At 40.8% G+C, this 25,366-nt stretch overlaps 1 protein-coding gene across 1 annotated transcript in view; it reads right to left on the reverse strand.

The window, feature by feature from the left end:
- Window positions 1-25,152, reverse strand: part of LOC112960775 (transmembrane protein 189) — a 41,295-nt gene extending 16,143 nt beyond the window's left edge. The window contains exons 1-5 of the mRNA XM_026055390.1: window positions 25,062-25,152; window positions 23,887-24,006; window positions 11,164-11,255; window positions 9,461-9,605; window positions 8,574-8,786 (exon numbers count right to left, since the gene is read on the reverse strand). Of these exons, the coding sequence (XP_025911175.1) occupies window positions 8,574-8,786; window positions 9,461-9,605; window positions 11,164-11,255; window positions 23,887-24,006; window positions 25,062-25,152 (661 nt within the window). The remainder of the gene's footprint in view (window positions 1-8,573; window positions 8,787-9,460; window positions 9,606-11,163; window positions 11,256-23,886; window positions 24,007-25,061) is intronic.
- Between the last annotated feature and the right edge of the window lie 214 nt (window positions 25,153-25,366).

A 25,366-nucleotide genomic window follows, 5' to 3' on the forward strand; every position in this document is an offset into this window, starting at 1 on the left:
CCGTGGTGGCCGCCATCTTGCGCCGCTGTCGCTGGAGCCCGGCCTCCCTCCCGCCCACGTCACCTCAACGCGGGAAGTGCGGCGCGGCGCGGGCGGGCGCGAAAAGGAGAAGCCGCGGCGCGGCGGGGCGGGGCGGCAGCGCGGAGAGCTCTTAGGTGCACGCAGGGCGCCCRGCGGAAACGTCCCGCGGGCGGGCGGGAGCGCCGAGAGCGCCCGGAGCGCCGTTGCTCGCCGAAACCCGCTGCAGGGACTGGAGCCGGGCAGGCTGCGGGGCGCGGAGAGCCTGCCCCCAGCACCCGGGGCGTGAAGCACGCCCCAATCCTCCTTACCGTGCTGTGATTGCCTTGTGTGCAGTACATTTCAATGGGGTACTTTCAGGCCTAGAGTAGCAGATACGAACGTAGACGAGCCAGGAGATAAAAAGGGAAATCGGGAACATTTACAATGCTGGGTTTGGTCAGGACCCTTATCCCTCTCCCGTTAATACACTAATAAGGAGAAAAAAAAAATCTGAAGGGAAAGGAGTTCTCCTTTGTCTTGCAACACATATCTCCAAACCTTTTCCCCAAGACATCCTAAGAGAATTTGCAAAGCTATTACAAAACAAAATGCTTTGAGACGCATTGCACTGATTCAAGCCGTTTACCTGGTTACGGCAACTTCAGCACACTCAGCTTTGTTTTGCAAACAGAGCCAAGGCACCCTTGCTATCACCTAATCTTTGAAGCCACTTTAAAATAATAATGCTTGTCTGTCTGGCTTGATTTTATTTCATTTACTTCCCATACCGCATTTCGGATCAGGGCGAGAGCTGCAATACACGAAGACAAGAGTACAGCTAGGGGGCACAAGAGCTCTGCAGACCTGGCGGGAGCTGCCGCCGCGGCGAGGCAACGGCAATGCACGGCCAGCACGTCGAGCCCGCTCCCTCCAGCAGGGCACTTTGGAATTTGAGGGGGCAAGGTGGGTAATTAAGTTTAACCTCCTCCCAACCAGAGCTCCCCCTCYACTTTTTAGGCCGGCTGCCTAAAAAAAGCCAGCCTTTTTAGGCCAGCTGCTAATCAAATTCAAGCAGGGCTACATGCATATAGATGCTGCACATAAGCAAAGACCTCCTAATTTGGCCCTATTTCATACAAGGGCCGAAGGCAGCGTTTGACAGGTCTGCTGATGCTGGCCTGTGCACGTAGCTGCGGGCCAAAGCAGCTCTTGAGCTCTGCTTGTTTTTGTTTTTGTTTTTTTTAAAAACCCACAGCACAAAACCATGCCAGAAAGATGCGCAGCTGTCACCGCACTTGCTTTGGTCTTTAGGCTGGCCTAAAGAACATCTCATTTCGTTGGTTGGTGCAACAGCTTCAACTTTATTCCGGCGACTGCTGGCACTGAGCGCTCCGCTCCCTGGCGTTCCCCAGCACCTCCCAGGAGAGGCAGTGCGGCACAGAGGCCAAGGCTGCGGACCTGCACAGAGAACCGCACAAGCTGATCCTGCAGCCCCACAAAGAACAGCTGGAGAAATGGAGGAATATCAGAAAGCTGAGCAGTTTAAAATACATCAGTGTGAACTTTACGGCAAACAGCAAGAACCACCCCACTAGGCTGCCAGAGAACTAGTTTTCTGCAACTCACACACCAGATACTGCTCTTTAAGAAAAGGCAGAGGGGGTAGAAAGGTGCTTTGCAGTAATCTGCATCAGTTCACCGTAACATACTTTCCCTTGTAGACAGGGCCCAAAATAGCTACGCTCGTAGGATCTCCCTGCAACAGCACAAGTGCATGGAAAGAAATACAGCTGCTGCTACCAGGCTCTTGCACTATCACAAGTAGCCTGCAAGTTGTAGGGCAAACTTGGCAGAAGTTAAAAGCCTGAAAGACTTTTAGAGAGTATTTCTGCTTCCTTTGAAGACCCAGGGAGGAAGAAGCTAACCTTGTTTTTCCTGCAGAAAAGATTTAGACTTAAATCAAAYGGCTTTTAAAATGGATTAGTTAAAGTGAAATACGAGCCATCTCTGGAGTTTAAAAGGAGTGGCTTATTCTGCTTTAGCTCTAATTGGTTCCTAATCAACTTAGGATAAATTTATCTTAAGCCAGATTTATATCTGTTAAGAAGCATCCACATAGCCTTGCACCAGAATTGCCAAACTGATTTTACAGCAGCATTCACCATTTAAACTGGTAAAACAGTTTCCAGAAACCAACTGAAGACTGAAAAAGAAGCTGACTCATAGGTATTCATTAACCTGCCTCTCGGCTTAGGAAGCTTTGAGATATTCCTCTGAACTCACAGCAGTTAGGCAAAGATCAAGGATTACAAAACCAAAGCGTGCTCGCTGCCACATCCCCTCTCCCCTGCCTGATGAACAGATACTTAACGAAGGACCCCGAGAGATGCCAGCGATGTCAAACGGTGAGTCACTAATGAGCAAGCACTGCATCAGGAGTTGAGTACAACATTAGCCCATGACTGTGTTATTTAGGACCGTGTAAATCAGCAGCCAGAGATTAAATGTTGTCCCAGTTTCTTATAATTACACAAGATTAATAGGTAGATAGGCACAGCGGTAGCCAGTATTAGTAGATCRGATTTATTTCCACTAAGACTACTGTAAAACAAGTGACTGAGACAGAATTGGCCAACACGCAATTATCTTCAACAAGATCCTTTAAGTGTAAACTCTGATAATTTATATGTGTTTCAAATCCACTTGTTAAACACACTGCAGTACTGCTGTTCACTTGGTATTTAAATTCTTGGTAAAAGATCAGCTTATAAATGGCTTAGTGGTTAAGGCTGTGTTACACAGGAGTCCTGAGCATCCACTAGGCTCTATACTGGGCTTCAACATCAGTTTATTAAACTTAAACTTGGGTGGAGGGGGAGGGAAAGGGAAGAGACGGATGAGAGGGACAGTAGGGACAGACAACCAAGGACTAATAAATCTCTAAGACTATGGATTATGGGAGACTCAAGCTAGGAGCTGACAAAAATTTAAATTTTTGTCAATGTGAAAGCCTCAGAAATAACTACAGCAGTTCTTTGTACTCACAGCAATAGATGTTGTTTCTCGACTACAACTTTACACCTAAAACCGCAGGATACTCAGGCACTGGAGGGGGAGAAGCGGGAGGAGCAGCGTTCCTTGTCCAGAACGCACAGCAGTTTTCATCCCCACCCCACGAGCACCCAGCACTTTTTAAACACTTTTCACACCTACTAGACCAAAAGCTTCAGCTACTAAGAGTGCTCAAAAGCCCAGATCTGGGACAAGAAACAGGCAATATTTAACAAAGGACGTGCCAGCTTGCAACAACCTTCTTTAAGTTTGGGAGCAGCTGGCTGCTCTCCCCAGTGCCAGGTGTTCTCACGTACAGCCTTTCTTGCCAAGGCTTGCCATGGAGGGGCTGGGGAAGAGAGGGGACCACCTAGCCTTCCCCCAAACATGATACAAAATCATACATCTGTCTTCCACAGTAAGAGCATTAAAGGATTCCTTCCCTCTTCCCCCCCAGTTTCAAATAAGTGGGTTTTAGGACTCCTACCTAAAAGTAGGAGTATTTTTTACTTCCAAAATTACATGGAAACCCGATATTGACTATGACATCTGGAGCAGACACTCATTTTGTGTAATGGCAAACACAAGTTCTCTCCAGGGTTTGAATCATTCTAATACCTTAAATACTTGGTAACCAAAGTACCAGCTGGGACTTCAATCCATAGAACCAGCTCAGACACTTCTACATTCAGCAGTTCCCAGGGAAGCGAAGTTGCCAAGCTCCAATCCTTTAAGAAGTTGTGCTCCATCATATTTGAAGTTGATATTTAAAAGTTTACAGGCACAATGATTTCAGATCAAGGTTAGTCTACAGCAGGCTCTTACCTATGACTTAAAAAACCCTTACCATGCACTTAAGGAAAGGACAGTTTGAATTCAACACCGTTACTCCTGAGGAGGGAAAGGAGACTTAGATTTCACCTTTGATAAGCTTTCATTTAGGAGAGAATCAAACAAGATGTGCATCATGTTCACTTGATAAAGTGCCTGTTGGATGTGGACACTTGAGAACGTGTTAAGGAAAGATATTTTCCCCAGTCCAACAGTTAATCCTTAGTATCTAATGCAGTATGAGCTGCACATCTGGAAAGGTATTGAAGTCTGGTGTAGTGTAGTGTCAAGCTCCTACAAACTTGAAAAATAATTGACTGCTTCAACCTAAACAAGAGTTAATAGGCTGCAAAATGTTTCAGATAGCTGGAATAACATCAAATATTTAGCAGCTAAATGATCAAATTTTTGAACTGAACACTGAGAATGCATGAATGAAGAACAGCAACAAGACTTAACAAACATGATTAGTATTATCCAACTGCTTTGTTATAAATATTATATACATTCAAACATCACATTAAAATATTATTCCATTACACAAGAAGAGATTAAGGCTTTATATTATTTACAGAAACAAGCAAGCACCTTAAAAAAAAAAAAAAGATCATTGACATTTCCCTTCTAACATCACAAGTTTGATACCTTGAGCTCTTGAATACAGCTATTTGCAATATGCCCAATGCTAGAACTATTTTAAACACTTATTATCAGGGTAGGAAACACTTAATAGAAGGCTCTCATCAGTGAGCACTCCGCATGAACTAACACAAGCCTGTGTTGTACAGTGTGCCCTCCCTCTCCTCGGACACCTGTTAAGGTACAGTTGAAGGCTTATGCAGAAATGGTTTGCTCAATTCCATGTAGAGAGTAGAACAATTTTATTTCAAGGGAAACTGAAGACACTTAAGGACTCATGGCCCACTGATGGAGCGGGATTCTCAAAGTCTGTTCCACATTACATCAACTAGATTTAACATGATAGTGAAGATGGAACTGTAAGTTTACCAACCACTAAGTGCATTGAACAGTGATGATTTTATAGGCTTCCATTACTCTGACACACTGTTTTCATGAAGTGTATTTGGTCTCAACCATGAAGTGACAAACTGTCGTCACCATTCCCCCTGTAGGTCTTAGGCAACAAGCTATTTTTGAAGTGTTAAATAATGTTGATACAACACGTTTACTATGCCACCATGTATCAATGGAGTGACTGTCCTGCCTTCTGGCTTGCCTGATAGCTTTTACAAGATACAATGATGAAGTATTTTCTAAGATGTAAGCAGACGTGGCTAAACAAAAGGTGCTCAGTAAGAGTAATCATCTTCATTTCAAGTATTGTTTTAAGAATTAGTTCTGTAATTACAGTCTGTGTTAGCACTTTTTAGTTTGTGCTTTAGAGTCTGTTATTTCTTTGCAAGTCTTGAATTTGGCTGATGGCTTTTTTTAAAAAACATTGGCAACAAAGATGAGGATTGCAGAAGGCTGGCAAAAGTTATTTAATTTTTTGAGCCCATTTCATGTCATCTGCTCTTGGCTTCTCCCCAGTAACTCCTTGGATAATGTTCTCCAAGCACCTCCAGAATCCTATCTTCTCTAATGGATAGTTCAGCCAACCTGAGAGATTATAAAAGAGAGGGGGAAAAAAAAGAAAAAAAGAAAAAAAAAAGAAAGATTAGTTTAAGTTATGTCATCCAAAGTTTAATGTCTTGCAGTGTTTATTTAATAACATTCTTTAAWTTAAACACATGGCAAATGTAAGAAGAGTTCAGAGGCGGAGAACTAGCTAACAATACTGGCCATTGCACAAAACTATCAGAAAACAGACCATCTAGTTAAATGGATTTTCATTAGAAGCAAGACATTCTTATTAGTAGCACCTTGGATTTAGTGTTGACATTCAAAAAAAATCCAGCTATTTTTCCGCTGATTACAGTTTCCTCATCATTGAAAGCTTGGCTTTTCTCCTTGTTTCTCACTAGCTAGTACAGCAGAAAAATAAATGCATACAACAGGGCATTGAAATCTCACATCGCACCCGCGCACACACACACTAGATTTCATCTTGAGGCCTAAACAGGCCTAAACTAAGGCTCAGCAAAGCAAAGATCTTGTTCTTTTTTCCTTTTTTGTTTTCGACTTATTAAAAACCAAAAAGCCTCAAATTTTGATAGTGCCAATATCAGTTTGCCTTTTTAAGGTACTTAAACATATTATGCTCTCCCTGTGCAAAACTAATGTTTGCTTAACCAATTACTATTGAAGCCTGCGATGGGAAAAATCTTGCTGTAGTGCCACATTGCAACTAATGATAGCTCAAGGTGGACACTTTACTGGATTAAGAGGGCAGGATATTTCGATGATATTTCAAGTGTTTTGTAGAAATGTTATGTTGCACAGACTGCAAAGCTGGAACTCACACATGCTTAATATGCTTCATACTGAATTCAGAAGGGCTGTGTCTTACTCTTGGGATATTAATTAGTAGGTTAATTAACTTGCTTTTCTAATACTGTTCTTTGAAGCCAACCTAATTACCTATAACCAAAAGAAGAGTGCATGAGAGGCAACTTCACAGGGTTTTTTTGTCACAGTGTATTACATAGTAACTTTAGGTCTCTGTTTTATTAAATAGTGCAATAACTTTAAGAAAACCAAAACAAATCAGAGCTGCAAAATGTTATTACCCTGTAGAAGTTCTCCTACAACCAGAAAGATGGATGTACACAGGGTTATATTAGCTATCCCACACTTACAGAAGTTATACAAGTACCTACATTGCACATTTTTCCCTTTTCCACAAAATGTACAGGGAGAAGAGTGTAAGGAAAGGAAACCAAATGAAAGGCAGGAATGTGAAGAAAATGCTGTTACCTCAACAAAAACAATGAGCAAGCAGCAGAGGTTCATGTTGGAGGAAAGAGGTGGCTAAAAGGCAGGCTRGTAGAAGCAAGACTCAAACATGCGAAAGCTCCCACAGAGCCAGCTTCGCAAGGTCCAAGTAACACCCCTACAGCAGTGGCACAGTCAGCAAAAGGAATACAACCGGTCTTGCTGCTGCTGTTTTAGTCTGATGTTAACATTCTGGGAAAGAAATACTAAAATGAAAGAACATTCAGGATAGCCACTGCTGACAAGTAACATCGTATTTCCAGAAAGCAAGATCCTTCCTAATCAGACATAATTACAGCTTTAATGATCAAAACAGGCACAGCTTCTGTAGTTGGACATGGCCTTTCCTTGCTCACCTGCGATACTGCAGTCCCACTCAGCTCACTGTGTACTGATGACCTTTGGGAAAGCATCCCATACAAATCTCATTAACACAACCAGCTCCCTCAGGGAATGGACTCCTCCTTCCTGGTGTCTAAAAATGGCAACCAGTCTGAAAGCTTTAACATTGGGAATGCCAGAAAGCTGTTATCTGACACTTTCCCTGGCAATGATACAATGGCAGACCTCTATGTGCAGAGATTAGCTCTGAAACCAAGTACACGCTTCGGACTTGGCAGTCTAGCTCTTAGGGTAACTGTAATGTGCCTTGCACTTAATCACTACCAAGCACAATAACTAGTCATATTTTACAAAATAAAGGCCCGTTTTAAATAGTGCACTAATTGCACATTTTTGTTTTCCCTCTCACTTCTGTCCTAGCTGAAAAAGTGTTAGGGCTGCAGAAGCACTTTGTATATTCACATTTTTCAGTGGAACAATCTATCATGCTGTGTTATGTCAGACTAGTATGGTATGAACACTTACAGAAAGCACTGATTAAAAAGAAGAACATGTAGCTCATCCTTTTTTAAGCAGACAAGAAAACAAAAGCAACTAGCTGAAGGCCACTATTAATGGTCAAGCTCCAACTTTCAGTTTTCTGCCTCTATCACTTCAGAACATAGTAGGACTGAAACAAGCACTTAGGGTAGCAAGATTTTTGCCATCATCTGTCAAATCAAGCTTCATAGTTGTACAGCACTTTTACATGACATTCTGGTCACTACAACTGGATTTGTTTCTTGGCRCAGATTTCAAAACTGACAGAGAAACTGTTTGTCAAAGCCAATAACTGAATCAAGAACTGAAGTAATTCATTTCCAGCTGTTTGATGAACTTGATAACTTACTCAGGATTGTGCAACACTGGTGTTTGAGTATATCTACCTGTACAGTGAGCATAAAATGGAGTATAGATATAAGGAGACCCCAAATCCAAGATCAGTTTCTTGCTAGTCTCTCCTCTCCTCTGCCTCAAATCAGAATGAACGACTGCTGAAAATCCAAAAGCTTTTCTCTGTAAATCAGCATTTGAGGTAAGACGCACTTGCAAATGATATGACGTTCTTTGTGTAAGAGGGAACAGCAGCTTTCAGACTTCAATGAATGAAATGCGTTACTAGCATGAGATTCCCAAAGTGTCATTCAATCAGATCTCAGTATTGTTGACTATCCCATCAAAGTCACCTTTTAGCCAATCATGAACCTTCCCCCACCTTCTTTTTAAAACCTTAATTTACATTTCTTTTTTATGCAACAGCAACAGCTAAAGCCACACGAGCTCTTGTGAAACTAAGCAGTTTTGCCACATCACATTTTCTGTATTTTATAGGTTGTCACCAAAGTACATCTTGCCAGGTGAATTGTACTACAGATTGGTGAAAAGAGTTTGCAGGATGAACCAGAATACATTACCAGTGGTAATGCAGAAATATGTTTCATGTGGAGACACATGGTGGATCCTGTGGTGTTTCCGTGGCAGGATAACATGCCAGTCCTGTAGAAAGATGACCCAACGAGGAAGACCAAAGTACGTGTGAGACCACTTGTGAATCTGGTTCGTCATGGTTATGAAGATGATCAGGGCAAAGACATAACACTCCCAAGGACATGTTTCATATAATGCCTCTGCAAAACAAAATTTGCAGTTTTAAATATTGCTTATGAAAAGGTAGCTTTCTACTAGGAAAATGATGTCTTGCCCAGCCAGAGCTGCTCAGTGCTGCAGGAACTAACAAGGGCCTCAACCAAGAGGCTTTGGCAAGAGTGTCACAAGAGCTAGTGAGCCATAAACAATTTCAGAATGTTCCGAGGCAGACTGGTAAGTGCCGAAGTCCATCAACTCAGCATAAACAGGAACTTGAATTCTTAATTTACTATCTATAAAATTAAATTCATCCTTAAATTCTTGCACTTCTGTTTGGTAAGTAAAGTATTTCTGCACAAACAAAGCATTTTTAGGTAGTTTAGAACAATAAATTTCACTATATACCCACAGTTTGATCCCAGAAAGCCTATAAAAAAAGAATAATTACTATAACTTCTAATGCTTCCTTAAGAGACTCTTCAGTCATAGATTCTTTGTTGGGCCAGACAAAAATCCCATACCCCTTTTCAACAACTACAACAAAAAGAGGGTGAGCAAGAGCGATCCCCTCCCTTCTCCAGGGAGCATGCTTCCATTCACAGTTTACATACTTGTCATTCACGTTCACTGATTTCTTCCACCCTCACAAAGACAAATGCTCATCTGAATATCAACAAAAACTCTAAAGCCACATAAGTCATGAGTAACAGCTTACCTGGGGAAAAAGAAACAAATTTGTATGCCATGTTTGCCAACGGGACTAATGTCATAAAGCAGTTGTCTCCATTGGTCTCTATGAAATCATGTCTGGTAATCGCTGTGGGGTCAATATGATGTTCTCTAAATGGTCTGATGAAAGCCTGAGAGAACAAATTAAAAAACACAACACCATGAATCAAGAATGATCAAAAAAAGTATCAGACTCAAATCTGATGACTGCATTTGGGAGACTTCCCTACTACCAAGAAAGAAAACAAGGTTCAAATTTTTGCAATTATAACATTTAAAATAATTTGATTTATATTTGCAAAGCAATTAAATTCCTAAATTCAAATCCAGTTTTGAATTGCTCTTCAATTTTATTCTTGTTAATATTCACTTAGGGTGTTTAGTTTTTAGATCTCAGAAACAAAGAAGCATCATCCTAATTTCACAGGAAAAGAAAAATCGCAAGTCACTTGCTAAGCAGCATAAAACAAGGCAACAATAGAAACAAAACTCAGTCCAACACTTTGTATGGGCTATAAATGACTGCATTAGTAGACAAGATGAAAGTTAAATGGCATAGACAAACCAATGCAAGTCAAATAGAATACAGAGAAGTCTCCTCTGGGAATAGAAATGGCATCTCAATTTACAATCCCAAAGAACGTGAAATATAGTAAGTAGGACAGAGACAGTAAAACAAGCACGCTTATTTGCTTTTAACACATACATCATGTACAGTCTATACAAAAGTGTTCTGATCAGTCTGAACTCTGTGTTTATTTAGAGCATAGTCTCCTGTGGTGGTAATTTTTTTTTTTTGAACTATGCTCCACAGATACCAGGATTCAAGGACTACTAAGTCTATTGAAGGTAAATAAAAATAAGCCTAAAACCAATAGTCTTAAGTTTGCTGTACTGGTTYATGTACTTCTGTTTAACTACAAAGAATATCCCATATATATTCTTTTAAAAAATAAAGATCCTCCTAATACTGCAATGTGAGGAGTAATTAATGGCATCTATGAAGAAGTCTACTTTAAGAACAGATATTTGCTTATTATAGGAATCAGTGGACTTTCCTCCAAGCATCTGGCACTTGCAGCTAGAGATGRGTGATCTAAATCTTCCCTGATCACCATCCTAGTACATCTGCATTTACTGAATAGGTGCCAAGAGCACAAAGAACTGGAGAAGTTTCTTACTAGAGCTTCTCCATGTTTTCAAGTCATCTTTCAGAGAGTTTAGCTACAGGAATAAGGTACCTGATGAAGCAGGACAGCACCTAAATTCTGCCCATCTCTGCATTTATTGACCTTTTGGAAGTTCTACAGAAGTCTAGCCAGGTTTCTGCACTTGTGGCATCGTAGGCCATTCCCACTGTCTGGGAACACTGATATTGCAAAACTGTGCGCAATCCCTAATCAGGGAGATAAAATGGAATGGTGTCACCTTGTACATGTCATCTAGACCAAGTGTAAATACGATGCTCAGTGCACTTAACCAACATTACATTGTGCCATTTAGCAGAGAAGGGTATTAGGGGCCAAAGTGGGGGGCAGCACAGAGAACAGGTCACATTCGCAAGATTGCAAGAAAAGCACAGCTTGTATGTACAGTCCAATAGAGCTGGGATGCAAGCGTTATAATATTGGAAGTGTTTCAGAAAAGTATTTCAAAAGTTTTTGATGTTTAAGGATAAGAAACTCAAACCTTTCCAACTATGGGTAGCTCCACAGAACCCCAGGTGTCTGCTCCCCAGTGAAATAATCCTGATAGAAAGTCAGCTGTAATAACTCCTGCAACTTGAATGGAAAAAGACAGACAGTTAGATATATAAAATCATTTTTACTGCAGGATTCACATTTTCAATTTGTAAAACAAGTTYGCTTGTTTACTTCTAACTTAGAGGTACACAACATGAGATCAACCCCATTCTGAATGCATACAAGGCCAGGCTTGGAATAGGAATAAGAGTTTAATGAGACACCATACGGACAGTTAGTCTTCACTAAAACTACACCAAGATTTTGTTTGGCCTATCTCCTACAGAAGAGCTTGACAAATCTTCACAGTTGCTGGTATGTGAAATTTAAGTTAAATATGAATCATTTAGATCTTCTTTTAGATGCACCTTCTCACTGGACCTGCTCTTTTTCTGTGCTGTTTAAGAGGTTAGTTGGCTATAAGAGCTGCTAAAGCCATCTCAAGAGATTATACTATCTGCAGATCCTCTTATCCCTGAGTCCTTGTGTCTATCAACATGAAACACCAAACTCCAATAAATATAGGTAAACACTAATTAAGAAGCCACTCCTGGGTACAGCAAGACTATTTACAAAATAAGACTAAAAAGTCAAGCAACTTTAAGACTGGGTCATCCACAACACTGTAAGTGGAGGCCCCAGAAACCACTCTAGTGATCCTGTTAGGGACATCCTACACTTGCGATACTTGTGTACTAATTTGGATACACCATTAAACGAAGGTCATTGCAAGATTTTACAAGTGCAAATACTTTTCTAGCTGCCAACCACAAGTACTTTCAAATTGTGACCAGGTAAAGGTGGTTTTCCTTTCTTTCACATAAAGTCATATTTTTGCCTTTATGTTCTGGATGACCTTCTACCTACCAAAGTTTGTGGGTAATCCTGACATTTAAGAGTATGGGCACAAGAAATGTTATTTGATCAGAACATTTTCCAATCATAGATCTGTCAGATGGAGTCTGACACCCTATCATTCCTCATCTGCAGGGGAAATCTTATTCCCAGGTTCCCAAGTCTCCAATGAAGACTAATGAAGTCTCCAAGAGAATTTAAGACGCTCTCCTGTGCGCGCGCTACTGCCAGGCTCTCTCCTCTCTTGAGGAAGAAAATTCAGAAAAGATTGCCCCAGAAGCTCCCTTCTTAATGGGAARACTTGGAGAAAAACAGTATGACTATAGCAACACAGCAAAGATGGAGAGACTGCACTGGAACCTCTGTGCTTGAGGGCCTTTAAAGCACACACACCAACAGGTACTAGCTCTAGTCTGCACATCTTGCTTGGAATGGGTTTTGACAGAGGTTACCCAGGTCTGGATGTAGTCTAGATTTGTTGAATAATGAACCAGATTAAGAATCAGGATCCTCTTTCAGGGTAGTGCTGCTCCTTCAGGTTAACAGAAAGATGTTTCTGTTCAGCTATTCTGAGATCAACCACCCAGCAAAGTGAGTACGCAGGCATACTTGATTCTCTGTAGAGCCAGTGGTGAAGCTCTCAAAAGGGAAAGGCAATACACATTTCTTACCTGCAGTTCTGTTTAAAACAGTTAAGCAGAACCATGACCCAGATTTCAAAATAGCTACTAGCTATTAGGCAAATATGATATACCTGGAAATTGATATGATCCGTTTTCGGTGCTACTCCCTTCAAGTCATATAGGAAATTCATGCCAGCTAAAACATTTACACTGATCTTGCAGACTATTGTTGAATGAGTCACAGCAACAGAAATAAAGAGATGACGTGTACAAAGTATATGTTTCAAAGCAGCTCAGTTGGCAATCCCCTAGTGTTATTTGGTGCCCAGTGTATAAGACACAGTCACTTACTATTGGCATGTCCAGTAGCTCAAATTTCAGAGAAGCTTGTTAACTGCCCACAGGAAGCCATGTAAGCCAGAGAACTAGTCACAGAGTCAGGTCAAGTGGCTGGAACAYAGTTCTTTAGTTTCCCCAGCTGATGTTTACAGAAGCAGGTTGTTTACAGAAGTAGCCCATTGTAACACAGTCTTTGCACCAGAAACAGCAGGGCGTTGCAAATTAAAAGCGATGCAGGAAATTCATTTCTGCTTTCACTACCTCACCAGCTCTCCTTCAGATGTCTGCAAAGCTAGCAGAATCCTGGCTTTTTCCTCTGCTACCTGGCTTTCTCCTGCACTAGCAAGTATTCATTTCTCCACCTGTCTACAGACTTCCTTCAAGCACAGCTTCTCAGTTATAGCTTTGATGCTTTCTGAGATGGGCAGGTAGATCTCTGCCTGCCAGGAAGTTAGGCAAGACAGTTCCATCTCACTTATAATCCAAATCAAAAGTTAAAATTGTTGGTGTACTGGTTCATCTTGCTTTGGCTCCAAGTCATTTTGTTACTTTCCCTCCTCTCACACTACCGCAAACAATCCAAGATGTACCAGGAAACAAGACAATGAATGCACATCTTTTCCCATAAATCTTACTGCKTTTATTTACCCTGGTCATGATCTGGACTTTGGCCGGTGTCAACCTTCCTACTCCAATCAATGCCTAGGTCAGCTGCCTGCAGAGCCCAGTTTAGTGAAATTTTTAACATTAGCAGGATTGCTAAAGACCTGATATTTTTGGAACATGAAAGAGGACCAAGTTGTTTTGTTCATATTGAACAAGTGCTCTTCATCTTTAGGGGATGGCAATTACCTACAATGTATGCAGCATAGCATATTTTAGATTTACTTCTCCTCATGGTTACATTTTGCTTAGCTAACCCCTTACCTCTGCATTCCTTTTCTTCCTCCCTTTTGTTTTCAGAAAAATTAGAAGAAATAAAAGTCAGGATTAGTATGGCACCTTCTGCCCTAAAATGCTTTTCTTTCAGGATATAAAAGTCAATCCCCACTCATGAATCCATTGCCTAATCAGACTAAAATCTTACAGTAGTAGACACTTCAAGCTTTATGTATTTCCTAAAAGTAGGAAGCCATGCTTTTGATTACTTCTCTTGGCTTTACTGTACTGAAGATAAATCACATTTTATAAGCAGTAAACTCGTTTGTATAAGCAGTATACACTTGTTTTGTTTCAGACCACACGTGTAAGCTACAGCTACAGAGACTGTGTGGAGCACAAAAGCTTTGGGAGCTGCACTGAGCAGCTGAAAGAGCAAACAGCCTTGCATTAGAGGGAAGATATCTAAACAAAACTTCACAACAACTCAAATACCATTCTTGCTGAGGTAATCATCCTATTAACCAGTTTTCGCATCACCTCCAGCATACTGCACTATTAGAGCAGAAATATCTGAAATAACAGCAGAAAGAACAAACAAAAATAGAAGCAAAATACTCATAGTTCACAGAAGTTTCACGTGTTACTCTGATGCCAACTTGTAGCAAGCTAAGAAGAAAGTGAGTAGTGCCTGAAACTGTGCCTTACGCTAAGGCAGCCTGAAATACCCAACTGCTGGAAGCCGTGTTTCAGCAGTACTGCAAAACGGCTTACTCGCTCTTCGGTAGTCATGTATGAAGAGCCATAATGAGAGAGCACAAACTGTAACACAGGTAATATATAGGAAGCATTGTAAGACTTTGCATCTGATCTGCAGACTTTGAAAGCATGTCAGACACCAAAGAATTAATCTCAGTACTCTCATACACCTAGTATTGTCTTTATTTAAAAAGGGAGAACTAAGGCACAGGTGTTTAGTTACTGCTCTGAGATGGTACAGATCTTAATGCTCTGTCATCAAGGTCGGGAGGGCAAGATATGTTCAGGGCTGTCAAACCATATTTCATTACACGTTAATCAGAGTCAGAGAAGGCAGGATATCCACAGTATTCATGTATGAACTGTAAACAGTGGATTCGCATGCTGAAGAGAAGCAAAACCAGAAAAGCATTACAGAAATACTTCGCTATATACCTTAGATTCTTTAATCTAACCTGCTGAGGTGTAGGATGGAAGAACCCATCTATAGTATATATTTGAGGAGGAAGTGAACATACAGAAAACGCAGGGGGAGGAGGGGAGAAGGCGTTTCAGCTAAAAAGCAAGCTGCAGAGTATGCTCAAGAGGAGATTTTTTTCTTTGTTTAGAAAGCAGACACTGCTGAATCAGAAGAAGAAACAAGTCTAGTATGCAGGGAGACCAAAGGCATACAAATGAAGTCTAATCAGCTGCAGACATTTTAAAGTAAGCGAACACATGACAGAAGTCCAAAAAGATAAACACAAATACCATTTCTGTGCTGGTGATTTAACAAGGATTTAGAGGTAGCAGACCTCCATTTGCTAGAAGGGCTGTACTTTTCCAACCATCCCTTATTTGTGAAACTTCAGGCATCCTTAGGACAGTGCCTAGGAAGGCAGGGGACATGTCACAGGATGACAGTCCCTCGCTGAGACTGCCAAGTCACCTGCTTGGCAATGGGAGCACAAGAGAGCAAGCACAGTTGACCCAAACATATAATTGACCCAACACAGTTTTGCTGCTGCTTGTGGTCTGTTCATAAACCAGATAATACGTAGGAGTTAGTGTTAAAGAAAAGCCTCCTCTTCCTTGCTAAGTACAAAATTACAAGTTTACAACTTACAACCTTAATGAAGAATTTCTAAGCAAGTCATAAACCACTTCCTGCAACTTGACTACACTCAGGCATGAGAGGAAAGAAGCCAAACGAGGGGGACATTTCAGATGTAAGTTGTTCAACAGATATTTTGCATGTTTGCATGTTACAACAAAAAGTTGTTCTTCACCGAGGTTTTGTACAGCCAAGCGTGAGCCTGACTTTGCATAGTTAATTCGCAAATTCTAACACGGAAGCCTCACAGGGGAACAGACGAGGTTTCATTTTTACTATAAAATTTCAGTTAGAGAGTCTTTGGCCAGGGGGARGAGGGGGGGCAATCCTCACCATATGATATTAAATAATAACTTTGTGCAATTGTGTAACATCATAGAGAAGTACAGTCCTTTTTAATCAGTGACTATATGAACTAGTTGAATGTTACAGTACAAAAGAGTCAAAGGGGGAGGCTAATTCCATGACAGACAGATTTTTCATTTTCTATTAAAATCAATATGCTAAAATAACAGCTATTTGTTACATATATGCTCAAAAAATAAAATACGTCTCAGTCACCTGCACTCCACATTTAGGGCGTTTACTGCAGTACAGTCCTGGTTTGTATCCCAGAAGGCAAGGGTTTGATACTATGGCAAGTTACAAAACTAAGAAAGTAATCCCTGAGCGTTTTAGCAAGTATAAAATGTAACAGCTTAAAAAGAAAAGTTAATCATTTTGCCTGTGTCAAGCTGAGAAATACTCAGTCAAAACTGGAGCTAACAGTGGAAGTAAGCAGAGAACACAGCTGAACTATGGAATAAAAGAAAGGCCTGCATATTATATTGTTAGATATAGCTATAATATATAACTATATAGTTTTATTATTATATTACAGCTAGATTTTCAAATAAACCATGCCTATAACAAACATGCTCCAGAGACTGGAAAAAAACTAACCTAAGCCACAGAGAGGATGCCTCAGGCGGAAGGTGAGCAAAAAGTAAACAAAATAAAACAGTACATTATAGACACAGCTTACACAGCAACAGAAGTGACTAGAGTAGATGACCAGCAAATTCTTTCCAATTTTGACAAATATGGGCTACGCCTGCATAGCCAAGAACAGTAGTACGTCAAGTTTCCTCCCTTCTGCTTGTAGGCATCTTCCTTATAGTTAAGGCTTTCAACAGATGAAAATATTTGCCAACGTTCAAGATAGAAAATGAATATCAACTCCTAATATTTTTGTTATACAATAGCGCCCTTCACCCAGTGATCACACCATGCTTTTTGAGTTTATTTTGCAAGAATGATAAGATACAGAAGACTTCTCCTCCTTCCCCCAATAATCTCATGCATACAAGGAAGCCAGCAGAATCCACTTCTTCCCAGCAACACTTGTCTGGAACACAGGCACATCCCTTGCCTCCCCATTAGCCGCGACGGAGACCTCAATGCGAGCCTCCAGGTCAGAAGGCACCAGGAAAAGGAGATCCCCAAGGAAATGGGTACCGTCTCCCCTGGAGTCGAACAGTGGCTGCTTCTAAAGCAAGCGTTCATCTACCAAAAGGATGACTTGGACAGGAAGCACTATCCCATAAACTCAATGATAGGAATGGCCAAATTTTGAATTCAAGTCTTTAGTCTTAGTCTGATAGTGCAAAGCAAACTATTCCTATTATTTCTTCAGCTGATAGAGCATTTGTGAAACACCTGTCACATTTAAATAACAGAATCCTGTCAACTTTACCTTGGCCTCAAGGTCTTATACAAGTGCCACCATTGTGGGTACTTCTTCCAGTGATGCATTTTCAGAAGAAAAAAAAGTGACTAAGTGTTTCAGAAGAAACAATGAGAGAAAAAAGAACAAAGGATCCTAAAAGAAAATCAAGAGTGAAGCTTCCCTCACTGAAAAAAAATCCAATCCTTTCACCAGTGTGACTAAGCAAACTAATCCTCTGGCTTCACGCATGTGAAATACTCCCAGGAATCGAGCAGGGTCAGCTGAACTCTCAGCAGAACCAGGTGGCTTTCTGCACACAAGTTTGCACCCAGAGGAGACCTTAATACCTAAACATCTGCCTGGCTTAGGACATAAGCAGCCATAATGCTGCTTTTGTTCAAGGTCTGCGCTCCCCCGCTGAAGTTGATCGCTTTTGTCAACATTCGCTACAACTCGCTGCTTCATTAGGGCAAGACTCCAGCATGATATTTTTTGGTGGTTTGAAATGAAAGGGGCACTATTTTGAGTGAATCAGGACCACCGAGACCTATACTTCTTAATTCCTTTACTCAAAGTTCCCTGCAACTTTAAGAGAGCCTCTGACAACACAGCAAGCAAACAGAGCTTTCTTTGTCACTTAGTCCCCGTCACCAAGATAAAGAGGAATAGCACGTTCACTGTACGCACAAATAGCCAAGGAGGAAAGCACGGATGGGGCCATGTCACCAGCTTCCCTCCAGTTCCAAGATAAGCAACATCAAGCAGGGAGGCTGGCTCAGCTCTCCCCCATGACAGCATAGCCTTCAGCCATCCTGCCAGAGAAGAGCTGTTAGCACATGTGTCAGAAGTTTGTCCCCTAATCRGAGTTAGATGAAGAACAGATAACTAGCATCAAAATCATCTGCCCCAGTGCAAAACAGTAATTATGTTCCACAATTCCCCTTTCAAGACCAACAATCCAGAGGATCTTTGGAACGGGAAAGACATGGAGCTCCTATGTTAACACACACACCCTGATTTGAAATGGATTAACAGTAAAAGGTAAGATGTGAACAATATAAATTGTATTATTGAATTGAATCAGTGCAAGAAAAACATAGAATTGAAGTTTCACCTCTTTAATCATGACAATTTGTGGAGCCTTCACATTCAGATGATGGTACAGTTTAGGATGGAAAACACCAAATTACTGACAGTTACCAAGTAAYCAACAGTTATTTCAAATGGGGCAAGACTGCAGGTGACAAAGACTTGATTTATTTGGGCCAAGACTCAAATAAAGGAGATTTTTCATTTGTTAAAGCTTCCTCTGCTGTAATTTCAAGAAACTTTAAATCAAAATTTCAAGTGGAAATTCATTTCGGTGTACAAAGTAAGTCCAAAATGAAGTGAGGTCATGATAGATACACAAGAAGGCTCTGTTTTTTGCTATAAGGCGACAGGATTTTGAAGCAGCCAATATGCATGCATAGCGGCCCATTCCAAAGAGTAGCTATGGTTTCTAGAGTGCGTTTAACGTGTGCCACAGCTGGCACATTGATATCAGACATATTACATACTCATCATTTGGCTCTGCAATGCAGCTAACCAAGGTGCAGCTCTGCAGAGCTACTCAACCTTGAACAAAAGGCTTGGGGCCTTGATCAGAACAAGTTTCTATTTTAAAAATACACCAAGTGATTTCTTTCTGCATGCTCTCTCAATCCACAGCACCAGTAATAATTAGACATCTCTGCTTCAAAGAGGATTGAAAAAATTATTTCCCTATCTCTCACTTCAGCAGTGATTAATCTTGTGTTGTGTCAAACCTACCTGTCTAAAGATAGCAGGATATGTGGGGCAGTTTTTATGCATATAAGCAGGCTAGAACACAAACTTAACAAATTTTTATAAGGCTGYAATTAAACAGTATCTACTAAGAACACAGCCTGGCTGCAGATAAAAGCATCAGAAACAAGTCAACTAATCTGGCAAAAAAACATTAAAAGCTCACAGAAAGACACAGGGAAGGAAAAAGAAAGAAAACCATAATCCGTGCTGTAACTTGCCAAACTTTTTATCTAGATGCTATTAATACCCCACCTATATACACACCTCATGTGTAYTGAATAATATGCTACACACCACAAAGGAGCCTTAAGGTATAAGAGATTTCAAGCCTAATCTTATTTGTTTTGGTGAGACTTTTCTTTTGTCACAGAAGGAACACCTATGCCAGTCTTGTCCTCCGGCATTACTGAGCTCCTACAAAGTGGCAGAGGCTGCTCTCTGCTTCTGCTGGATTGCTGGGATGGTGTCCCACTGCAATGGGAAGTTCAGTCTCAGCTGGCAAAACRGGGGTATCAAATCTTCATCACATCCTGCTTTCCTGCCAAGCCTACACCAGAGTTAAGCATATACGTGTGCACCTACATGCACAGTTACAGATGTATATACATTCATATATATGCACACATATACACATATGTTTAAAAACATACATGTGTATATACATAAAATCATAAATATTATATACAAAATAACTAAATTCACATCTACTTCCCCRTAACTGTCAGCTTGCATGAAGAGAGTTTTCACAGCTCCTCATAGCTGAAGAGATTCAGAAAAAGGCATGACCAGATTTAGCACAGAAACAAGGGAAAATCCATCCTCTGCCTACTCTTTTTTCTTTTTTTTGAGGGTGAGGAGGGGAAGGTATGGACAAGTCACATGAGTTCCTCTTCCTTTCCTGCAAGATCATCTTTAGTCAGCACAAAAGAAGGTAGCTCAAAAGTTTTTCTAAAACATAATACATTTCTCACCTGCCTTCTCTCACTGCACAATGTATCTGTAGGCGATTCAACACAGCAAACCACAGAAAGCCATGCAAGTTCCTTTCTAAGCAGATTGCCTGYTCACATCACTCAAGGAAGTGACTGCTTTCCGAGTGCCAGTACGAGGAAGATTAGATCTTTTTAGTCCCAAGTATTTCTAGATTAATATATTTGCAATATAACTCAACCACACCCATGTGTGCCTTTAAAGGCATTGAGAGAAAAGATAGTAACACAGCCTTTCATTATATAGACAGGGTCTAGGCTAGGTGAAACAATGTTATAAAGGCTCAAATTAGTCTCCATTTCTTAAAAGAAAAAAATATTTACATAAGAGCACATGGGGGTCTATCTTAATGAATGGGCCCAGGACAACACACACAAGACCAATTCACTCCTCACTTTCAAATTTCTCAAATTCCTGTAATTTCCAAAGACAAAGATCTGACGTGAAYTTCATAAAGAGCTAGCTCAATAGCAGAATGTTTATCTTCTGATTTCAACTAAAAGGTCAATTTTATAACCTAAGCATCGGGAAGGTTTTCAATGGGGACACATCCAACGATGTSCATGACCCAATATCCTCTGTCTTACCAGTTGTATTGCATGTGGTTATTTGGGAAGCAGTTAGGCAGATGAGTTTCACAAAAATTAGTAAAAGCTAATCATCACTGTATGATGCGAATCTAACATCATCCACACTTTATCTGGAGACATGATGTATTGAAGACAGCAAAACAGGATGGTATGCAGCACTCARTACTTTATTGCACTCATTTTTATACATGCTATCAGTTATTTCCACACTTCTTTATTTACACAGAATCCAGATTCTGCTACTTTAATCATTCACTACTACTTAAATAATATTATCAGTGAATTGGCTGCTTTATCAGTTAGGCTGGTAACCAGGATAAGAGAGGACTCGAGCTTTTATCAATATTAACTTTGAGATGAAAGCCAGTTGCAAGCAGATCCTACTATAGGTTAATCATCATTACCGAATCTCTCCCACATTTCTCCTTATCGTGAGGGCATAGTTCCCATGGCATTTTCTTCTCCATTCCTCTCAATACCTCGATCTCATCAGCTAAGAGGCAGCAAAGATTCTAAGTTCAGCAAATGAACTGGAACAACTCGTGGTGGGAGGACACGGCTTGCCCTTCGCTCAGACACTAAGCCAGTAACGTTTGAACAGCCGTCAGGGGCTACTACTTCTCAGCCTTGACACAAATTCATTGCATCTTTCAGGTATCACTATTTGAATCTGCTGGTTTTGTAATATACAATAGTGACTATGAAAAAGCACCATTTTCCTTTAAAACATACAACTCACACTCTGTCTATAGAAAAATTACTTCTGTTACAAAATACAGAAGTTGAGCACCTGTAGCTATCTTATCCARTGTCATAATTATGATTTCATCTCCTTCCAGTTAATAAGGCAGTTCACATAAAAATAYGTAAGCATTTATACACACCCACAAGCAGCAGTTAATATTGCATTCAAGAAATGCTGCAAGCACAATAGAAGACTGTTAAAATACTTAGTTGCCCTYCTCTTCCCTGCCTCATTCCATGCTAGAATTTCACCAGGAAATTAGGAAAGCTCTGCATTGCAGAGCTAACATTCTTCCAATTTTTTAAAATTAATCCCCTTTCCTTTTCCCACATTCCCTCTTATACATCCATGGCCAATACACATTGTATGCAGAGCCCTTCCCACAGTTTAGTCACCCTTATGTTTTTCAGGAAAAATCTCTGAAGCCTTTCAACATTAAACAAAACAAAAAACAAAAGACACACACACACACAGCATGACCAGACAGTAGACTAGAAGAGTTATCTTACAGACAGGAGCACAGAGTTTTGCCATAAGAACATTCTCATCTGAAGGAGGATAATCCAGCTACCAATAACCACGTTCACTGCCCAGATAAGCCCAAGTTAGCCAGGCCAAGCTGGCCACTGGCGCCCACCTGCTTCAGCTCAGTCTATTCTACTGCCCTCTCTTCAGCCTGTTCTCAAGAATGTTTCTGTGCAGCAGCATTTCATTACTACACTAATAATACAGAGTCCATATAACACTTTCTCTCTATTAAGCAACATCCAAGTTGTGGACAGGTTTAGACTGAGAAGGATGTAATGAATACTGTGGAGGCCCTTTTAGTAGCCAGCTTATTCTGTGAAGAAAAAACTTGTCTGTTAATTTCATGCAATACCCAATTCTATCAATAAAGTTGTATGGCATAAAACTAGAATCCTTACTATTTCTTCTTCTCCTTCACTAAAAAGGCAAAGTCACCAACTCACACTGCATCTAATTTTATAAAGTAGTAACTATTCTGGTAAATACACATGTCCATAACACCTCCTGAAAAAGCAGGGTGGTATACTACGGTATTCAGAATACATCTTAGGATCAGGAGAAGACTGCTGCTACTTACTGTCTTCAAAATCACTTTGGAATGCAACACTATCAGATTCCTGCTTCTTCTTACAACAACCATCTTGAATGCTTGTGTTTAAGTCACTAAAACCAACAGCATATGGATTGGACCAGCAGATTTAAAAACACTTCAGTAAGACATAAAAAGCAATACTGCACTCTTCATAACGAAAGTCCATACCTGAATTAAAAAACAGTTCTTCCTGCCCCTTCTCCACTCCTAACTGATGCAGAGGAAGGAAGAAATTGCTTAGATAATTTATCTAAATTGGTTCCTGAACTCCAAGACAAAAGAATAACAATCGTGGAGCTATCTACTATCCAAGAATCAATGAACAGCAATGATCAGTCATAACACTCAAAGACAGACCCTCCACTCACAGCAAGAGGCAAAGCATTTGAAACTTATGTTACACTTAAAAGGGTCATTCAGGCAGGACCAGTTCTGCACTGGCAAGATCCAGCCAGCTTTAATACCTCTCTACATCTGAGGCACAGACACCAGACTGAGCCTGCTTTCCTAGGTTTCCAATCAAACAAAATAAAAATAGACCAAAAGCCACATTTATTATCACGAGGAAGCTGCAACTTTTCTTATACTCTTAGAAAAGTCAGCCAGTGCTTAGGGTAAAGACCAAATTTCACATCCTGACATGAAAGCATAATACTGATTCCAAAGTATTCATTTTTAATTATCAGTCCCCAGAAATCCTAGCCAATGTGGTGTCTGAGACACCTTTTATAAGAGCTTTTATTTTCTGAGAAGTTCTTGTAAATATTTTTGTGGATCAAGTGTTCCCCCCCCCCCAGCTCTGACAGTCTGACAGCTATTTTCCCTCTGAATAGTCCTTATGCTTGCAACAACTACACTGCAAGGTGGTGTTCTTACACCACATTTAGTAAACAGCTATTAGCTACTTCTCTACAAGTTAAAAACTTTACCCGTGAGAKTCCTTAGAAGCCACTGAAATGAAATGAAAGAAAGTAGTAACGATTCTTGCAGACTCTGTCTCAGAGACACTATAATTGCACATGCACAAATGTCCCTCTCCCTTTCTAGTAATAAGGCAAGTGTAAAATATCACATATTTGTTCCCAGCATTACAACAGACAGTCTTGCCTTGTTCACTGCAGCAAACTGTTTCTACTTACATATCCCAACAATAACAGAGGGCGTGTGTTCCAGTCGCAAGTAGGAGAGAAGATTGTAAAAATTGAAACAGATCAAAGAGAAGCATAAGATGACAGAGATCCATTCTTGTACTCTTTTTCCTGTTGAAAAGAAAAAGCATGTTTTACTTTTATCTGAGAGGACATTTTAGCGTCTGAATAATACAGAAAGACTGTTCTATTGCCTGGATGACTCATTCCATTGGTCTAACAGGAGAGTGAAGCAGAAGCTTATTTATCCATGAGAGGTGTGCATATTTTGTCAAGTGACATTCCTCTTCCCTGAGCCACTAACCCCTTCCCTCCCCCTTGCCAAACATAACAGGGACAAAGCAGACATCTTCTCACGCTGTCCTAGTTTCCTTCTCCCAGTGGTTGCTGGCATAATGCTCCTCCACATCAAATTTTTTTGAAAAACGCATTTCATTCAATATTCAATGTTGCTGGTATGGCTGAATCTGGGAACAAATTTCTGCCCTCAGATGCCTGCAGTTAAAATCACCTTATGATCAGCAATATTCAGAATCTCAGCACTTGTAAATAAAGCTGTCACGCTAACAGGAAAAYGCATTATTCCAGCACGTTGGTGGCGTTGGAATTTCTTTTCTAGCATTGCAAGCACAGTTCTTGAGCTTCTTACATATTATTTAACCCACAACTCCTGCAGCCTTATCTTTGCCTTCCTGCTCCCAGGCAGAAGGTTACAATCTCTCAGGCACTCTGCTATGACAACAGATGGAAAGAGCAAAGAGAAAGAACTGGCACAAGGTATTCTCTTGTACCTTGCTGTACTGCTTTACACCTCTACAAAAACCTCATTTATTGCCTCTAAAAAAGAATAGGCAAGGCAGGATACTGTAACATTTTGAACAGCTGGATAGACGGGCAGAAGCCTTCTACTGCTAATCGCTGCTGGATCCTCACAAGACACTGAAGTCAAGAGCAAGGGACGGCTSAGGGTGCGACCCATATGGATAAGGCATCAGAAGCATACCTTTAATGCCGACATCCAGGAACGAGATCTCAGCCGCCACCGCGGCCCAGAAGCACCCTGGTTTTGGTTAACTCTAACATGCTCAGAAGCTATCAGGTCAGTTCATGCCTGTTTTAAAGGGCCGGTTTGCACAACCCCTCTGAACGCACTGCCTGTGGCTCACTGCAGCAGCGAGCTCCAGCAGCCCGTTCTCCACTTCCTCGTGCAGCATTACACACGTCACACACTCGAGTTTGAGGAGAAGTGGCACGCATGCGGACCATATGATAATGACTATATGCGAGGTGCACATCCTGTCACGTTACTAGAGGCATACTCACATTATGTCTAGCACGTGTTCAGGAGAGCAGCTTCTCTCCTATTACTCCTCTGCGTTGACCTACTGTCTGGTCAGGTTTATTTCTAAATGCTAAATCCAGTCCTTCTGAACTGTACCATGGAAGGAAAAGGGAACTAGGAACATCAAGG

The sequence above is a fragment of the Apteryx rowi genome, unplaced genomic scaffold (assembly GCF_003343035.1).
Source record: "Apteryx rowi isolate R43461 unplaced genomic scaffold, aptRow1 scaffold_0, whole genome shotgun sequence".
Classification (NCBI taxonomy): Eukaryota; Metazoa; Chordata; class Aves; order Apterygiformes; family Apterygidae; genus Apteryx; species Apteryx rowi.